Source organism: Schistocerca gregaria, chromosome 3 (assembly GCF_023897955.1).
Source record: "Schistocerca gregaria isolate iqSchGreg1 chromosome 3, iqSchGreg1.2, whole genome shotgun sequence".
Classification (NCBI taxonomy): Eukaryota; Metazoa; Arthropoda; class Insecta; order Orthoptera; family Acrididae; genus Schistocerca; species Schistocerca gregaria.
The window spans coordinates 903,956,732-903,973,980 of record NC_064922.1 but is presented as its reverse complement, the minus strand read 5'-3'; the positions used below and the strand labels follow the sequence as shown (position 1 = coordinate 903,973,980).

The following is a 17,249-nucleotide window of genomic DNA, read 5'->3' as shown; positions in this document are numbered from 1 at the left end:
TAAACTTGCTTGTAGACATAAATATGCAGTAGTGCTACAAACAATGTCAGAAACATAAGGTGTATTTGGTTTAACTTGAGACAGCTAGATATCTATAAAAAAAATTGAGTTATTTGGAAAACAAATGTTCTAGGTGAAAAGTTAATATTGCTATGGTGGCCAGAGGGGGAGGGAGGGGGGGGGGGGAGGACATCTGACTGTGCTACAACTGGCCAACCTCTAACTACTTCTGTGTGGGCTGGGTCAACTTCATATTTTCAAATGGAAACCCCCCCCTCCCCCATTTTAAAGGATATTCAGATTCTAAACCAATAAATATATACAGTTTACTCAAACCAGTGTTACCCATTCATGGTAGATGCCTAGTAATCAACAAATAACAAGTGTGTCTGCTTTTGGAATTAAGAAGCACACATTTGATTTTACATTTCATTTACAATGTAAATGTAAATTTTTGTGCAGATGTTACTTGAAGGTTGTACAGTGCAAATAATATGGCTAGGGATTGACATTTATGGCAAGTAAGCTACTTGTATGGTAATACAGTCTTCTGTTCCCTTAATTTTGGTGGCCATTCTCAAACCCCGCCATAACGGTAACTGTTTTTGATGTGTGTTTCCATCCTACCACCATAATTCTCACGCTGGGCACTGCATGTTTACTGACAGAATACAAACCCAACTGTTGTAATAAGGTAAAATGTCTGTGAAGTGATAGTGAGAGGCACATCTGTCCTTGTTACTCACAAAATCGACCAGCCCAGTGGTTTGAGGCAAGGGGTGTCACAAAAATCGAACACCCCAATGGTGAAACGCAAGGTGACTCACTGAAATCAAGCACCCCAATGGTGAGAGATGAGGGGAATCATCAAACAGAAAACTATTACATCAGCATTGATGTTCCTGGAACACGCTAAAAGTAGTTTCTAACCAGACACTGAAATGGCGAGCCATATTCTACTGTACAGTCAAATCTGCAATGCTGAAGTAAATTTCAAATCTAAATATCACCCATAAGTACACAAAGGATGCAAACTGAAAACCGTATGTAGTTTTTGATGTAGAATTCAAATATGCAATGAAAATGAGGTGTTCCCATTTGAAAATATAAAAGTTGACCCTGCCCATGCAGGAGGGTTAACTAGGAGATGATCAGTTGTAGCTCAGACAGATGTTCCTTGAACTAATATTAACTTTTTATCTCGAACTTTTTTTTCATATGATGCATTGTTTTTGAAATATTGAGTTGCTTCAAGTTAAAACAAACTGGGAAAGAAAATGTCCCATTGGGCACTGAAATCTGACCATATGTGTATGAACTAGTTTCTGATCATCTATAATGATTGAATCTAACTTTGATTTCTGTGTCCAAAAAGCTTGAACATATCATAAAATCTTCATTAAGTAACATTTGAGTCAAGTAAATTGCTGTTACAAATTATATGAACACAGTCATTCATAAAAAAAATTTTATTCTTTTTGGTAAATGAAGCTGTATTTTGTGAATAACTTTCATTTTCTCACATAATTTATTTTTATTATGCCAAGTATTCAAGTTTAGAAACTACATGTAAATAACCTAACACAGTTTTTGGTAATTAATTCTCATTTTCAAACAATTCTATTCAATACATCCCTCAGGTTAGAGGATGTTTTGGTAATAGTGATCATATTTTTCCATCCATACCAGTCAGTTTGACTCTTTATGTTCCAGCTTTTTAACTGGATACCTTGGTTGTCATTATGGACTAGCATGTAAACTACTACAGAATCATGAAGAACGGCAATCAGTGTGAGAGATATCAGCATTGTTTTCATGTGGGATGTTGCAATACAACCTACATCTGGAATGGTGCTGAATACTTCTGGAGGTGCAGTGGCCAACATCCATACAATATTCATTGTCAATGGTTGGATAAGTAAATAAAAACATTGTCACAACTGCTACACAATACTGAATAAAGAACAGCTTATCTTGAAACTTTGAGCTGATTTCATTGTAGTGCAAGAATATTTAGTAATTTTGTGAGCTCCAGTAAGCAGTGATAATGTTAGGGTTAGACTAGAAGATTGGATTACATTCAAGTCTTCCAAATCAGTTAAATATGCTGCAAGTCTGATAGGGTATTTTCACTCATTCATCAAGTTTCATAGATCCCATGGGAAAACGAGAACCTTCAAGGATGTAGAAAGAGTGAAGTTACATATTAAAAAAGACAAATAAATCGTATAAACTCAATCTTCATACTGTATTAACAGTGAACTGTCACTATATTAATTAGATCTGTTCTTGCTTATATTATCTAAATGCTAAATTGAGTAAATTAGAAAAGGAGCTGCTACTTTGACAAAAGTTGCTGTCTCCTCATTGTACTATATAGCTTCTGTAGCTTTTGATGCTGTTACTAGCTTAATTATTGGATTACAGTGGTATTTCTGAAAGTAATATTTTTCTACATCTGTAAATACTAAATTCTATTTTCAGTTCATAACTACTTATCATACGGCTTTACAAAAAACAATACTACATGTCACGTAGGTAAAAAAACTTTTCAATTATTGAATCTAGACATTCAGAAAATTTTTATAGATAGTGGCCAATGAGATATTTTTCTAATTTTATTTTGAATTGTGAAGGATAGACAAGGAGGTAAAGTCTACATGAAAATTATTTTTGTCTCTTGTAATCTGACTGTGTAAATCATAGATCAAATGAAATTGACTATCATTATCATCAATAAAAAGCGTTAAGGAGCAAATGTATTTGGCACTGATGTAAGAATTCCAAGATTCTTATAAATGCTTCTGAAATATGTTCAGTGATCTATGTTACACAATATTCTTACTACTCACTTTTTCTGCATAAACACATTATTTATTTTAGTACACTGCTCCAGAATATAATTCCATAAGACAACATGGATTGGATAGATACAAAATAAGCCAACACTATTATATTTTGGTCAACACAATGAGAGATGATTCTAAGAGCATAACATGCTGAACTCTAGCCATCTCCAATAGCTTCAAAGATTTGAGTACTAAAGACAAAAGCATCAGACACTGCAAGAAGTCCAGAAATAGTCCTATTGCACAGAGCATACATTTTCATGGCAGAATTGTTTGCCGCTGTGAGACACAGAGTTTTGGCCATCCTGCAATCTCTTAGCATGGTTCTAGGACAAACTGATAAATCTGCCCCAGTGTCTACTAGGTACTTCATGCCCCCACCCCTTCTGTCACGTACAGACTCTTTGATATAGTACTGCATGTGGGTGCATCTAGGCTGGTCACAGCCGGCATTTGGTTGTGAGCAAGGGACGTGGCACTTGGTCACTTCATTGCCGAAATAGGTGTGGTACCATCAGACGCTGACATCAGACTCTGACATCAGTGGGGTACTGTGAAAATGGCTGCTGCTGTGTTACTGACTGTGTGAGCCACACCACTTGTCACCTCGTCTGCTGGCACTGCGATGCCTGCTGCCCTCTTGGTGTGAGCATGCCAACTGGTCGACCAGTGTGCTGAGTGCTGCCACCAGGGTGGCCAATTTCTGATGAGGTGCTGCAGGTCAGTGTTCATTGCTGGGGCTGTGGGAGGCTTGTGATGCTGCGGAGTGGAGGTGGCTGGTGGGGGTAAGGGGCCATAGGCAGCTGCGGATGGCAGTAATTGCCAGGGCATTGTGCACCCTGACCTCCAGTCCCGGTAGCTCCCAGTTGTATGTTGGTCCTTGTTGCTATGACTGCTTGCACCTGAGCCGGGAAGTTGCACACCCAGACAGCACGCAACAGTGAAGCTGGGACCATATCTGACTGTGAAAGGCTCTGCAGGTGGTGCAGAGACAACAAAGGCCTCTGGTCATTGCATTCTTCTTGGCACAGAAGTTGCTGTGTTCACTGGCTACTTGGATGACAAAATGCAGTGTATCAGCTCTTCATTAAGCTGCTTGTGGGAGAACTTCATCATTGGGGCAGTTATTGTATCCCATACTTTGGCCGTGTGATTCTGGTTCAGATGCCTAATGACATATCCAAATTTTGCTAGTTCACATTTGATATTATTGCTTAGGAAAACCATCTCCACTTGGCTAAACCACATGAACGGGTCACTGGGCCGAAAGGGGGGCAACCTAACCAACACACGCCCAGTGCTGGTTGCTGCCCCAGCGGCAGCAGAGGGCAGCAGTGCAGTGCTGTTTTGCATATGCAAATTTTCATGGGCTGGCTCTGGGTAGGAGAGTCTGTGCACATGGTTCGTGTCTGCAGCTCATTTTCCAGTAACTGATTACATGCCAACAGCTCCTCTAGTACCTTTGGAAATCCTCCATGGTCACAATTATCCTACTGCTCTAAGTCCTCACATAAGAGTGGACACACTGAAATCATTGAGACACAAGCAAGGGAAATACACACAAAAGGAATAATGTTCAAGACCCAAACGATGTCTGCATGGACTATGGGTGAGCATAGAAACATTCAAAAGTGAACCCAGTTGCAATTCCTGGTCACTCATGCCAATTGAGTCTATCATCATGTGTCTTTGTCTACCAATAACCGTGTCCAAGTCGCCACTGAACCATGCAATGAGTGGTTTTTCCCACTTTCAGAACTGTCGTACTGTGAGCTTTGCGAGACCTAGGTGAACAGCTCAACCACTGATACCCGGAGGGTACACACTTCTCAGTAGTGAGGCATGGAGTGTAGCCTAATGGTCACAGAAAGACAATGAATGCATGACCTGCCGAGCATGCGAATGGCCTCCCATCTCAAGGATATCATTTAATTTGCAGGCACAAGAAACATGGCGAATGAGAGACAGCTGTCCAGCTTTTGTTTGTGATTATGGGGAACATGTGTTGATTTCAGTCCATATGGATTGCAGCCCATGAGATCAAAGAACAGTGTGGACATCTGTATAATATCGGCTGCTGTCTCTCTTTATGTTCTGCATGCTTGTGGGTGGAGCATCATTGCCAAGCTTTCACCTAATGGTACTTCTGTACGGGAGCAGGCAAATGTCGGCCCACTGGCAGTGTCATAAACAATTGCTGTGCTGCCATCTACAGATGTGGTAATGGTTCCCACAACAAGTGACTAAGACGGTGTCTTTTTTCATTATACATAGACTGGTCATGGTTCCCAGAGACCTATGTTCTGCAATTGTGTTCTGATTATCTCAAGTAGAAGATTTTGATGTTCAATGATAGCTACATTCTTTTATGACATTGGGCAGTAGTGGGTGGAATACAAGCAATGGAACAAATGGAGATAACCATTCCTATGTTGGAGATGTTAAGTGGTGGTGAACATAAAATAAGAAAATGAACACAGTAACTCCTGCTTTCAGTCAGACCACGTTTCTTGAACAGTGTTTCTGTGTTTGGGTTCCCTGAAGTAGAATGGAAGTTAATTAACTATTACATTCCAGTTGTTGTTAGTGGACCTACCTCTTGTGTTATGCATTCTCCACTGGGTAAATGGTTATCTTTACTCATTCCACCACCCACATTCTTTATATTCAAATTATGCTTGATATCCTTTCATATGACAAGTGACTAAGATGGTGTCTTCTTTTCATTATGCTTATAGTGGCCATAGTTCACAGAGACCTAAGTTCTGCCATTGTGCTCTGACTATATCAAGTAGAAGATTTTGATTTTCAGTGATAACAACATTCTTTTTATGATAATGGACAGTTGTGGGTGGAATACAAGCAATGGAATGGATACAGATAATCATTGCATATTGGAGATGTTGAGTGGTGGTGAACATAAAATAAGAAAATGTACACAGTAACGTAGGATAACTCCTGCTTCCAGTCAGCCCACAGTTCTTGAACAGTGTTTCTGTGTTTGCATCAGCGTGTTTGCATTCTCTGAAGTAGAATGGATGTTAATAAACTATTACATTTCAGTTGTTGTTAGTGGACCTATCTGCTGTGTTATGCATTCTCTGCGGGGTAAATTGTTATCTTTACTCATTCCATCGACTGCATTCTTTATACTCAGATTCTGCTTGAGATCCTTTCATGTAGTGAGCTCCTCCAGTAATTCTGTCTTGTTTCATGAACATTATCCATTTGATATGTTACTGTCATCTAAAAACTTCTAATGGCAGTCATAAAGAGAGAAATTAGTGTGAGCAGTGCAGTGCTTTATTGTGCGTTATTCAAGTGGAGTTAGCGCTACCCATCTTTTCCTCTAAGCTGAGAACTGGCATACACAGCCATTTAGAAGAGAACACTCAATTTAATGTGGAATTACAACAACAACATGGTACACAAGGCCTGTAAATTCTGTACCGTGAAAGGGAGGGGACTGTTGTTAGTTTTAGAATTATGTATCTACTCATATTAGTTTTCTTTTTGGTATTAATTATAAAGATTTGGCTAAATTTATTGTCTTGTTTTATTCATAAACGTTTCAGTATAACTAAAGATAAGTTTGCTACTGAGATGACTATGTTATTGTCATGTTGTGTCATGCTGTAAACATGAGTTTACTAAACAGTTGCAGTTGATGCAGTAAGTACCCCTAACAACAAAGCTCATAGCACATAAAGAAGATGACATGGTTGGTCATTTAAATATTGTGTGTAAAGTGAAATAAAAAACTTGGCCTAATGAAGCTTTAGCAGGAAGTTTATAGTTGTGCTGCTACAGGAACAATTATTTTTTTACCTAGTGCACAGATAATTCTTTTTAATGTTTTTCTTAAATATTCTGCATAACGAATTCTTTACTTACTAAAGAGATTATAAGCTTATTTGGCATTTTGGGGCATTAGATCATCTTGTATTTCGTATTATTGATGGCTCAGAGCATTGAGAAATATTTCCAAAAGTCTATATCATACTTAGGCCTAATTTACTCATTAATAACTTAATGTCTCAAATTTCAGGTGCAGAAACAGCCCTAGAGAGATGTTACATAAAAAGCCATTTTCAGGACTTACAGCAGTTTCTTCCTGTATTTAGATGTGGAGAATGTGGGAAATCGTACAGGCATCAGAAAAGCTTATCAAGGCACAAGAGACTGGAATGTGGAAAGCAACCTTCATTCTTTTGTCCTAGTTGTTCTTATGTTACAAGCCAAAGATCTAATCTCCTGAGACATATACATTCTTTACATGCAAATAACTGAGTTTATACTACTTTATATTATGCAGCTGTATATGTATGTGTAAAAGAGAGCATGTTTATGTTCACATGTGCGCAAATTTGTGCTTGCAGTGTTTTCATTATCCAGTTATCAATTTTACCACATGTTAATGATAAAAAAAGTTTTTATGTGGAATAAGTGTCCATTATTTCAATATATGGGGTAAATCAGAACTTCACTGACAAACTTTCAGAGATTGCTCAGGGACACCTTATGAATATTTTGGAATAAAGGACCCAAAGCTTGCTGCAGAGTAATAATGAAATTATGATTTATTCAATTTGTTGCCACAATCCTGTAGCACTGAATACTCAAAATGGAAAATACACAATTCGGAGTAATGCAACAACCTCCAAATGTGAGGCGATTTTTGTCACAGTGGGATCAGCTCAGCATAGTGTGTTGTGCCCCTCTTCCACTACACTCAGTGAACACATAATGTATATTGGCCAAATCTTCAACAATAAACCTGTCCATACTGCTTTATATCACTGTTAACATATGACTGACACTGCAGGTAAACAAACCTGAGACAGAACCATGCAGTATGGAATGTGAGCTTGAGGGCAAAGAGCCAAGCAAGCATTATTGTTGTGAACAGCAAGTACTGTGACTGAATGGAACAAGCTCATTTCCAAACAAGAGACACAGTGCATACCATCAATATTTGCACTGTTGTGCACTGTTTTCTGTGTAATAAAGAAACAAGGCTAATTGCAGAAAGATGCCAAATGAAATGTGATTAACTCTGTAATGAGCCACCCTAAAACCATAGGCCCCTTGTACCAAAACATTCAGATGATATCCCTGAAAACCATCTGAAACTTTGTCAGTGAAGTTTTGGTTCACCGTATTATGGGTAATATTATAGGTAGTTTTTGATTTAATAGAGATACTTTAAATAACTTTTTGTATTATTATTAAGATTGGTTGCCATCATTAGAGTGTTAATATTGTTGCAGTTCAAGTTACTTGCCTCTTACTGAATGCAAACATTTGACGTAGTACAAATTGTTTAGATATGCAGAATTACTGTATATGATGATGCAATAATAGAAGCATTATTTGGAAATTGATCATGGATTGTTTTTATGGAGTAAATCATGTTATTCCATATAATATAATGTGTCATTGCTGTGTAAAAAGTATAGTATCCCACACTGAATAAAAGTGCAGGAGTATAAAGATGATGAAAATAACAGCTGTGTAAAATTTGACTAATGAAGATCAATGTTATATTGTCATATCTAGAAACTGGTGTAAAGAAAGGGCACTCAGTAATAAGGGCATGTGTCCTGAGACAAGCTACAAAAGTCATTCACTATTTAGTCATTGAGTGTTCATGTTTTAAAAATTCCATGAGGGAGAAAGTAAGTCCCAAGAGCAACAGGCTCCTGGGACTGAATTTTATTTGGTACCAGCAGGAAAATTTGGTTGAGAGAACTAAATGTCTTAGAATTTAAATCATTTGATAGAAAACTCTTCATGTAACTTGTCAACAAAATCCACAACTTTGACTTATCTTTGAAGTGCAAAACAAATGAATCTATTCTTTGTAGGAAGATAACAACTTTCGGTATATTTTAAGGTACAGTTTGCATTCTGTAGGAGTTGATTGGGACTATAAAATGTTGACAGTAAAATATCTATTCTACACAGTCATATTTGCAAACTGTCGCAAATGATAACTAGTTTCTATCACTAAATGAACATCTTCAGATCTAACAGTAATACAATCAAACATTAATAAGTATCTATTGAAATAGGTAATATATATGAAAATATTTAAAACTGTACCTGGTTAATAACAAATTGGGAAATTCAAACGTTCTTCTTCCCTCCTTCTCTCTCTCTCTCTCTCTCTCTCTCTCTCTCTCTCTCTCTCTCTCTCCCCCCCCCCCCCCCCCCCCCCCCGTCTATCTTTTAATTGTAAAATAAGAGGAACAGTTCTACAGCTGTACAGCAGGCCTGTAATAAAATTCAGTCATTTTACTAATCCTATTCTGCAGTTTACAGATCTATGTGTCATGGATGATGGATAGGGACAGTGGGGAGAGGGGGATGAGGCTGGAAGTAGAAAGGGAGGTGGTATTAAAATGTAACAAAGATATTTTCTAAAACATATGTTTCACAAATATTATGAAAAAAAAGTTGCTACTCACCATATAGCAGAGATGCTGAATCACAGATAAGCACAACAACAACAAGACTGCCGCAAATAAAGCTTTTGTCAACAATAGGCAACAGAAACACACACACACACACACACACACACACGTGCATGAGTCGTGTGTGTGAGATAAGTTCGCGGGAGTGTGTATATATGCCTGTTGTCTGTTGTTGATGGAGGCCTTACTAGCCAAAAGCTTTATTTGTGACAGTCTTTTTGTTGTCCCTATCTGTGATTTAGCATCTCTTCCATATGGTGAGTAGAAACTTTCCTTTTCATGATATTGCTATATTCCATCCTGAACTTTCCATTGTTTCACAAATATTTTAGACATGAGAGCACTAAGGACATTACCAGTTGCTAAACTTACTCTGCTTGATGATAAATTTTACCATTAAAAGTATAATAATCATAATCTCAAGATTAAAATCAACAGTTTGCTATCAACATTTAACAATGTTCATTAGGTGCATTATCCAAATAGCTTAACAGTTTCAAACAAATTTTTAACACATTTTTAGGCAATATCTTTCTTACATTTTAATAGTTTCTTAGCCACTATCCCTCTCAGCCCCCCCCCCCCCCAAGCCATTATCCATGACACATGGATCTGCATGACACAGAGTGGGATAAATAAAACAATGGATACCACTGAATGTTATTACAAGTCTGCTACAGAACTCTTCCTCTTATTTTACAGCTAATGACTGTTCTTTTACAAAAAATAAATCTTAAGATGACCATTAAGCAAATAAAACAAGTAATCATCTGTGATAATTTGCAACTAAAAGTCATAAATATTTTAAAAACTGTACAGTTGCAGCACCTCTCAAGACCATGTGTTATCCATTGTCATTTGTTTGTTGGGAAAACCAGTAGCAGAAGAAATTTGTAAAGCTTTGAAACCTTACATGGAAGCAAAAGAATTCCAGAAGTTAGTTGTAGAAAACAATACAAGGACTGAAGGTAACCACTCATATAGTTGAAACATTGAGTGGTTGGCAGACTTGTAAACAAGACTGAAATTGTTGCTAACTTTTCAGACAACGTCCTTCATCAGAGCTATTTAATACCTAACATATACAAGCATAAGGTAACCACTCATCATATAATTGAGGCATTCGATGGTTGGCAAACTTGTAAACAAGACTGAAAATTTTGCTGAGTTTTCAGATAATATCCTTCATCAGAGCTATTTAATGCCAAACACATACATGCATCACACATCCAACACCCACATACTTGTCTGTAGTGTCATATGAAAATAGATATCCTCCTAGTTGACGAATATGTATGAGAGGAAATGGCTATCTCAAGGCCTATATCAGGATATGTGATCTATCTTAGGTCACTTAAACATCAGTCAATAGAACTGAGTTTGGTCTCTTAATAACAAATAAAAAGTTATAAGTCATGTTGGAAAACAGAAATAGACCTCTTATTTCCAAGGACAGTGCTTTAACATAAAAGTTATCAAGTGTGCCTCATAATTTACAATTCCAATAGTGTGAGATACCTTAACTCTAAAGGCCTGCTGATAACCACAGTCTACTTCATGATACTTTTTATTGCTTCTTCTTTCTTCTAACCCCCTTCTGTCATCAAGTTGGATTCTATTCTGCCAGTTTTGCTATAACTTACATTCTGTTGCTGCTTTTTCTTATGGTTCTGTCACTTTACTTTCATCCATTCCAAAGCCCATGTGTAGTCTTGCTTTCTTCCTTAATAAATATTTCTTGTCAGTTCTGTTCACAGCACACCAGAGCATCAGACTGTTTTTTTAATGTTCATTTTTCTCTTCTTTTCTGGCAAGATATTATAACAATGATTTCTTGCAGCAAACATATTGCAAATCGTTTTTATTATGTTTCAGAACTATTAACTTACAATTGCACTGCCATATTGTTTCTGATTTTTCTATTGTTTTTTTTTTTAAATTCTGGTAAAATCTAGAATCACTCTTGAAACATAGTTTCATGAGCATTTAATGTAAATGTATTTATCTTTTTTTGAAAGAACTTTTTTCCTTATTTCTTATATTAATATTATTTTTATGCTTTGTTTGCCCTCTACTCTTCCAATGCCTTTACTGCTTTGTATTCTGATAGTTCACACCTGAATGAGTGCAATTAAGTTTGTTTATTTATTTGTCTTTATTCATCCAAGGATCATCTGTCAAAGATACAAGAACTGCCAAGGCAATACAGTGGCAATCAACAGCTCAAAATATACACCCACATAGAATATATAATATGTTCTATGGAGATAAGAGAGGTGGTCTGTGAGTATTGCACAGATGATTGACCATGGCCCTGATTGAGGATCCAGCATTTACCTAAATGATTTAGGAAAACCAAGGGAAAGCCAAATGAGGACGGCTAGACAGAGCAACCCCTCTCGAATATGAGATCAGGGTCCTAACAACTGTTTCGCCTCTATTGTACAATGTTCCTCGATTTGCATACAATTTGTTTCAAGTAACTTATATTATGACACCAAACACCCTAAAAACACCTGTTGATGACTCCTGGACTGTGAAGATGCTGCTGTGCCCTGTGCACAAAATCCAGTCTGTTGAGAAAGCTGACTCTATGTGCGCACACATATTCAACTATGATCCTCAGTCCACATGAAAAACTGTGTCAGGACACCCCCCACCTGCAGAGTGAGGTTTTGAGTGTTAAACTCAGAGAATGACAAGACATAACTATCGTGCGTATTACATATAGAGACATTACTTCCTTGTGAAAGCAGTAAACCATGACCATGTACTGAAATGCAACAGAGAGGGGTAGTTGTCCCTTATGATTGCTACCCATTACTCTGAGTCCTCTGAGTAATCTTTAATTGTGTAGTATACAATACTTATGAAGAACATTTTTAGCTCCCTTTTTAAACAGATGAATTTTAGTAATCTTGTGGCTTCAATTACCAGAGACTGCAGTCATGTGTGCATGAGTTACATTTGTGTGTGTGTGTGTGTGTGTGTGTGTGTGTGTGTGTGTCTCCTCTATTTTTGACAAAGAAAGCTTATCTGTGACTCAGCATCTTTGCTATATGGTGAGTAGCAACTTTCCTTTTCGTAATATTTTTAGTAATAATTTTCATTTTCTTTGACAATTTATTATTCATTTTATTCTCTAATATAAAATGTTGTTTCAAGATTTTTTTATGGGTAAATGTAAGTTCAAATTGACTTTTGTTCCATGATTATGTACAGAAGTATTAATAAAATAATGGTTTTCCTGATACGCGCAATAAATTGGTATATGAAATCATTTGGTGTAGTAAGGATGCCTAATTTTTTTAGTACTTCCTTACAATGAGCTTGATTACAACTTCTAGTTATTATTCTTATTTCCCTTTTTTCTGTTTAAAAACTGTCTCCATCTGCCAGAAAAGAATCCCATAACTAAGATATGAGTGTATGTAGGCACAGTATGTAACCACAAGACACTGGCTGTTACAAACCGATGCTAAAATGCGAAGAGCATAATGTACTGATGACATTATTTTTCCAGTATCTTTGTGTGTTCATTCCATGGTAAGACAATCAATGCTAATCCCTAAAAAATGACATTAAAGTGTGTACTGTTTGTTTTCTTTATGTTCAACATCAATTTATTGCATACTGCCCAGTTGTGAACATCCTTGAGGGTTTCATTTGCTTTCTCTAACAGGAGATCTGGCATTTTATCGGTGACTATGATATTGCTGTTACCAGTAAGGAGAACTTTACCTTGTAGAATTCCTCATATTCTGTGATTGTGTAATTTTTCTGTGTTTATCTCATGTTTTCAGATTTTGTGAATAAACAGTCTTCACAGTGAAATTTAAGAATGGAATGGTAAACTTATTGCAGATAGATGGTGAGCTCTTATTGACCATTTTAGCAGTGGTGTCCAGCGATAGTAAAAGACTTGAATAAGATTAATTTTGAACAATTCTACTTGTGTTCTAGAATGTTATGTCCATATACAGTAATGTATCCTAGTTCACATCATAACAAACAGTTTTTGGGCCTCTAAAGTTAGTTATAATTAAGAAAAAATTTGTGTGTTATTATTTTGTGAAAAATGTATAACATGAATTTTGAAATGGTATTTCTGTTCACAGATACAGGGTGGTCCATTGATAGTGACCGGGTCAAATATCTCACAAAATAAGCATCAAACAAAAAAACTACAAAGAACAAAACTCATCTAGCTTGAAGGGGGAAACCAGATGGCACTATGGTTGGCCTGCTAGATGGCACTGCCATAGTTCAAACGGATATCAACTGCATTTTTTAAAATAGGAACCCTCATTTTTTATTACATATTCATGTAGTACGTAGAGAAATATGAATGTTTTAGTTGGACCACTTTTTTCGCTTTGTGATATATGGCGCTGTAATAGTCACAAATGTATAAGTACGTGGTATCATGTAACATTCCGCCAGTGCAGACAGTATTTGCTTCATGATACATTACCCGTGTTAAAATGGACCATTTACCAATTGTGGAAAAGGTCAATATTGTGTTGATGTATGGCTATTATGATCAAAATGCCTAACAGGCATGTGCTATGTATGCTGCTCAGTATCTTGGATGACTTCATCCAAGTGTCCGGACCAGCCAAGTGTCCGGACTGTTCGCCAGATAGTTACGTTATTTAAGGAAACAGGAAGTGTTCGGCCACATGTGAAACATCAAACACAACCTGCAACAAATAAAGATGCCCAAGCAGGTGTTTTAGCTGCTGTTGCAGCTAATCCGCACATCAGTAGCAGACAAATTGCGTGAGAATCGGGAATCTCAAAAACGTCGGTGTTGAGAATGCTACATCAACATTGATTGCACTCGTACCATATTTCTATGCACCAGGAATTGCATGGCGATGACTTTGAACATTGGAGTACAGTTCTGCCACTGGGCACAAGAGAAATTATGGGACAATGACAGATTTTTTGCACGCATTTTATTTAGTGACGAAGCGTCATTCACCAACAGCGGTAACTTAAACCGGCATAACATGCACTATTGAGCAATGGAAATTCCATGATGGCTGTGACAAGTGGAACATCAGCAACCTCGGCAGGTTAATGTATGGTGCGGCATTATGGGAGGAAGGATAATTTGCCCCCGTTTTATTGATGGCAATCTAAATAGTGCAATGTATGCTGATTTCCTATGTAATGTTCTACCAATGTTACTACAAGATCTTTCACTGCATGACAGAATGGTGATGTACTTCCAACACAGTGAATGTCTGGCACATAGTTCGAGTGCAGTTGAAGTGGAATTGAATAGCATATTTCATGACAGATGGATTGGTCATCGAAGCACCATACCATGGCCCGCACGTTCACTGGATCTGACATCCCCGGATTTCTTTCTGTGGGGAATGTTGAAGGATATTTGCTATCGTGCTCCACCGACAATGCCTGACAACATGTGTCAGCGCATTGTCAATGCATGTGCAAACATTAAGGTAGGCGAACTACTCGCTGTCGAGAGGAATGTTGTTACATGTATTGCCAAATGCATTAATGTTCCTATTTTTTTTAATTCAGTAGATATCCGTTTGAACTATGGCAGTGCCATCTAGTGGGCCAACCATAGTGCCATCTGGTTTCCCCCTTCAAGCTAGACAAGTTTCATACTTTTTAGTTTTTGTGTTTGACACTTATTTTCTGAGATATTTGGCCTGGTCATGATCAATGGACCACCCTGTAGACACTGATACATGTTTCTTTTCTGAGCCTTCTTTATGTTAGTTGAAGTGTATGCATAAGAACTACTCCTATTCGTTGAGCACACTATATGACCATCACCTAATTAGTCGCATATTAATGTTACTTTACAGATTTAAATAATTGTGACCCCAAACATGCATATGTGTATGTGCTAACTACAGTATACAGTATATTTATTCAGCACCAGTTATTATGGTTTTTCAATGTTTTGTGTTACCATACAGTCAAAATCTCCTTCCATCATTTAATTCTTCATTTTGCTTGTTGCTGTAGCTTCAGGTACCAGTATGGGATAATGCGTAGTTGCACCACTGTATATGACCTTAAAAATAATTTATACTTGTGATGTAAGTATTTGATACATGCAGTGTAGACAATTAGTGAAAAATATTTCCAAGATTTTTGTTATTTTTGTTTGCACTACACATAACATATTTGTCCCATTTTTATGTGACACCATTTAGCTTGTCTCTGTATGAAATAAAACTTATAATATGTTAAATAACAGCAAATATAATTCTACAATTCCAGGTTCCACTTACTCAAGACCGCATTGGACAGACCGTGGTTCTTACCCATGTCAGGTGTGTGGTAAAACATATACCTATTATAGCAATTTATATCGACACACAGCATTTGAGTGTGGCAAAGAACCACGATTTGCTTGCAGCAGGTGCCCATTTAAATCAAAGCAGAAAAACAAACTGAAAAATCATATGTTGTCTAGACATCGTAATGAGTTAACATACCCAAACGATTATTGCTGATGATATGCAGTTGACTACTGGAGTGTGACTGCATGTATGGAACACAAATTTCATGTTTGTGTGTTGTTCAAGAACCCAAAAAACCTGAACAATGATTGATAAATATTTTGTTAAAAATGTATGCAATTCGTGTAAAAATGTTGAATTTTATGGAAAATGTGTGTTATTGCACATACTCCTCTAGTAAAGAATTTTTTTGTTTGAAATACATATATATCTTTGACACAGAGGATTTCAAATGTTATATCACAAAAACTGTGGATTGAGAAATTGTTTATTGCTCTCTAATTGAGAAAATTAGATTGCTAGTCTAGATTTGTGTCATTTATAGAGACAGTTAAATTGGTCCCATTCAGTTGAAGTCAGGATGACCATCCACTGTTTTTGGAAATAGAAACCGACTTGTATCACTTAGCTTAACTTTTTGGAATGTGTTTTTATTTTTTTTCCATAGAACTAACTAGTAAAAGAGGAAGCAAAAGAAGTAAACAAGACTTTTCTGTACTGATGTGTAAACTTCCACACTAACTAACCAACTAACTAAATGGACATTCTTATATTGTGCTGTTCCAGTGATATATTTTTTAGCTTCTTATTGTTAGGTGATATTTTGTGTTTGTCCTATATTTTCTTGTCTTATCCTGGTAAAACCAATGAAAAGACACTATATTTATTAAATGTCACAACAGTTGAATAAAGAGGAATGAGACCTGAGAAATGCGGCATTACAATTTCATCTGTGTTACACTTTGTGATGTTACTGTTTGCTGGTATTTAAAACTAACTGTTTTTTGGAAAAACAGAATAAAATTGGATTTATGGGTTGGAATACAAACAATGTAAGTAATAGTAGTAATATATTACTATTAATAGCACCATGTGTATGTGTGTGTGTGTGTGTGTGTGTGTGTGTGTGTGTGTGTGTGTTTGTGTTTGTATATATGGATATGCATGTGTTCATTTGTGGGTGCCTACGCATGCAGATGCCCTCTTGTATGTACATACATGCCCGTTCTTATTAGTGTTGTAGCTCCAACAAAATGATATGCCCCCCAGATGTTTATGTTATTCTCCAAGGAAACTATCCATTAAGAATGATGTAAACATCATATATTGGTTGCATTAACGCTAGTCGTGTCTGTGGAGAGTGTCATAAACTTCTGGATGCCATTCAAACACCTGCAACTGCAGCACTAAAAGTTTTATTACATAATTTTTGCCAGGTCTATAATAAAACTTACATCACTGGATTTCAAACAGTGGAAACTCCACATAGGCATATCATTTATGTAGGAAAAATAGATTCCTACTTACCATAAAGAAGACATGTTAAGTTGCAATTTGGCACAGTTGAAAGACACTTACACAAAGCTCTTGGCTACAGCCTTCATCAGTAAAAGGGAAGCAGAGGGACACAC

At 36.8% G+C, this 17,249-nt stretch overlaps 2 protein-coding genes across 3 annotated transcripts in view; both read left to right on the top strand.

Annotated features, from left to right (window-relative positions):
• The window catches only part of LOC126355227 (longitudinals lacking protein, isoforms A/B/D/L), a 718,131-nt gene that overhangs the window by 658,357 nt on the left and 42,525 nt on the right, over positions 1–17,249 (top strand). The gene's annotated exons all lie outside the window — the stretch shown is intronic.
• Positions 1,776–8,264, top strand: LOC126355233 (longitudinals lacking protein-like). The gene is made up of 2 exons (XM_050005510.1): positions 1,776–1,870; positions 6,898–8,264. The coding sequence occupies exons 1-2, from the start codon at positions 1,816–1,818 to the stop codon at positions 7,137–7,139; spliced, it is 297 nt and encodes a 98-aa protein (XP_049861467.1). The 5' UTR covers positions 1,776–1,815; the 3' UTR covers positions 7,140–8,264.

Coding starts and splice junctions, on each gene's coding strand:
- LOC126355233 (XM_050005510.1), top strand. CDS start 1,816: ATGTGGGATGTTGCAATACAACCTACATCTGGAATGGTGCTGAATACT. Junction 1,871..6,897: donor GGTGCTGAATACTTCTGGAG/GTGCAGTGGCCA, acceptor CTCAAATTTCAG/GTGCAGAAACAGCCCTAGAG.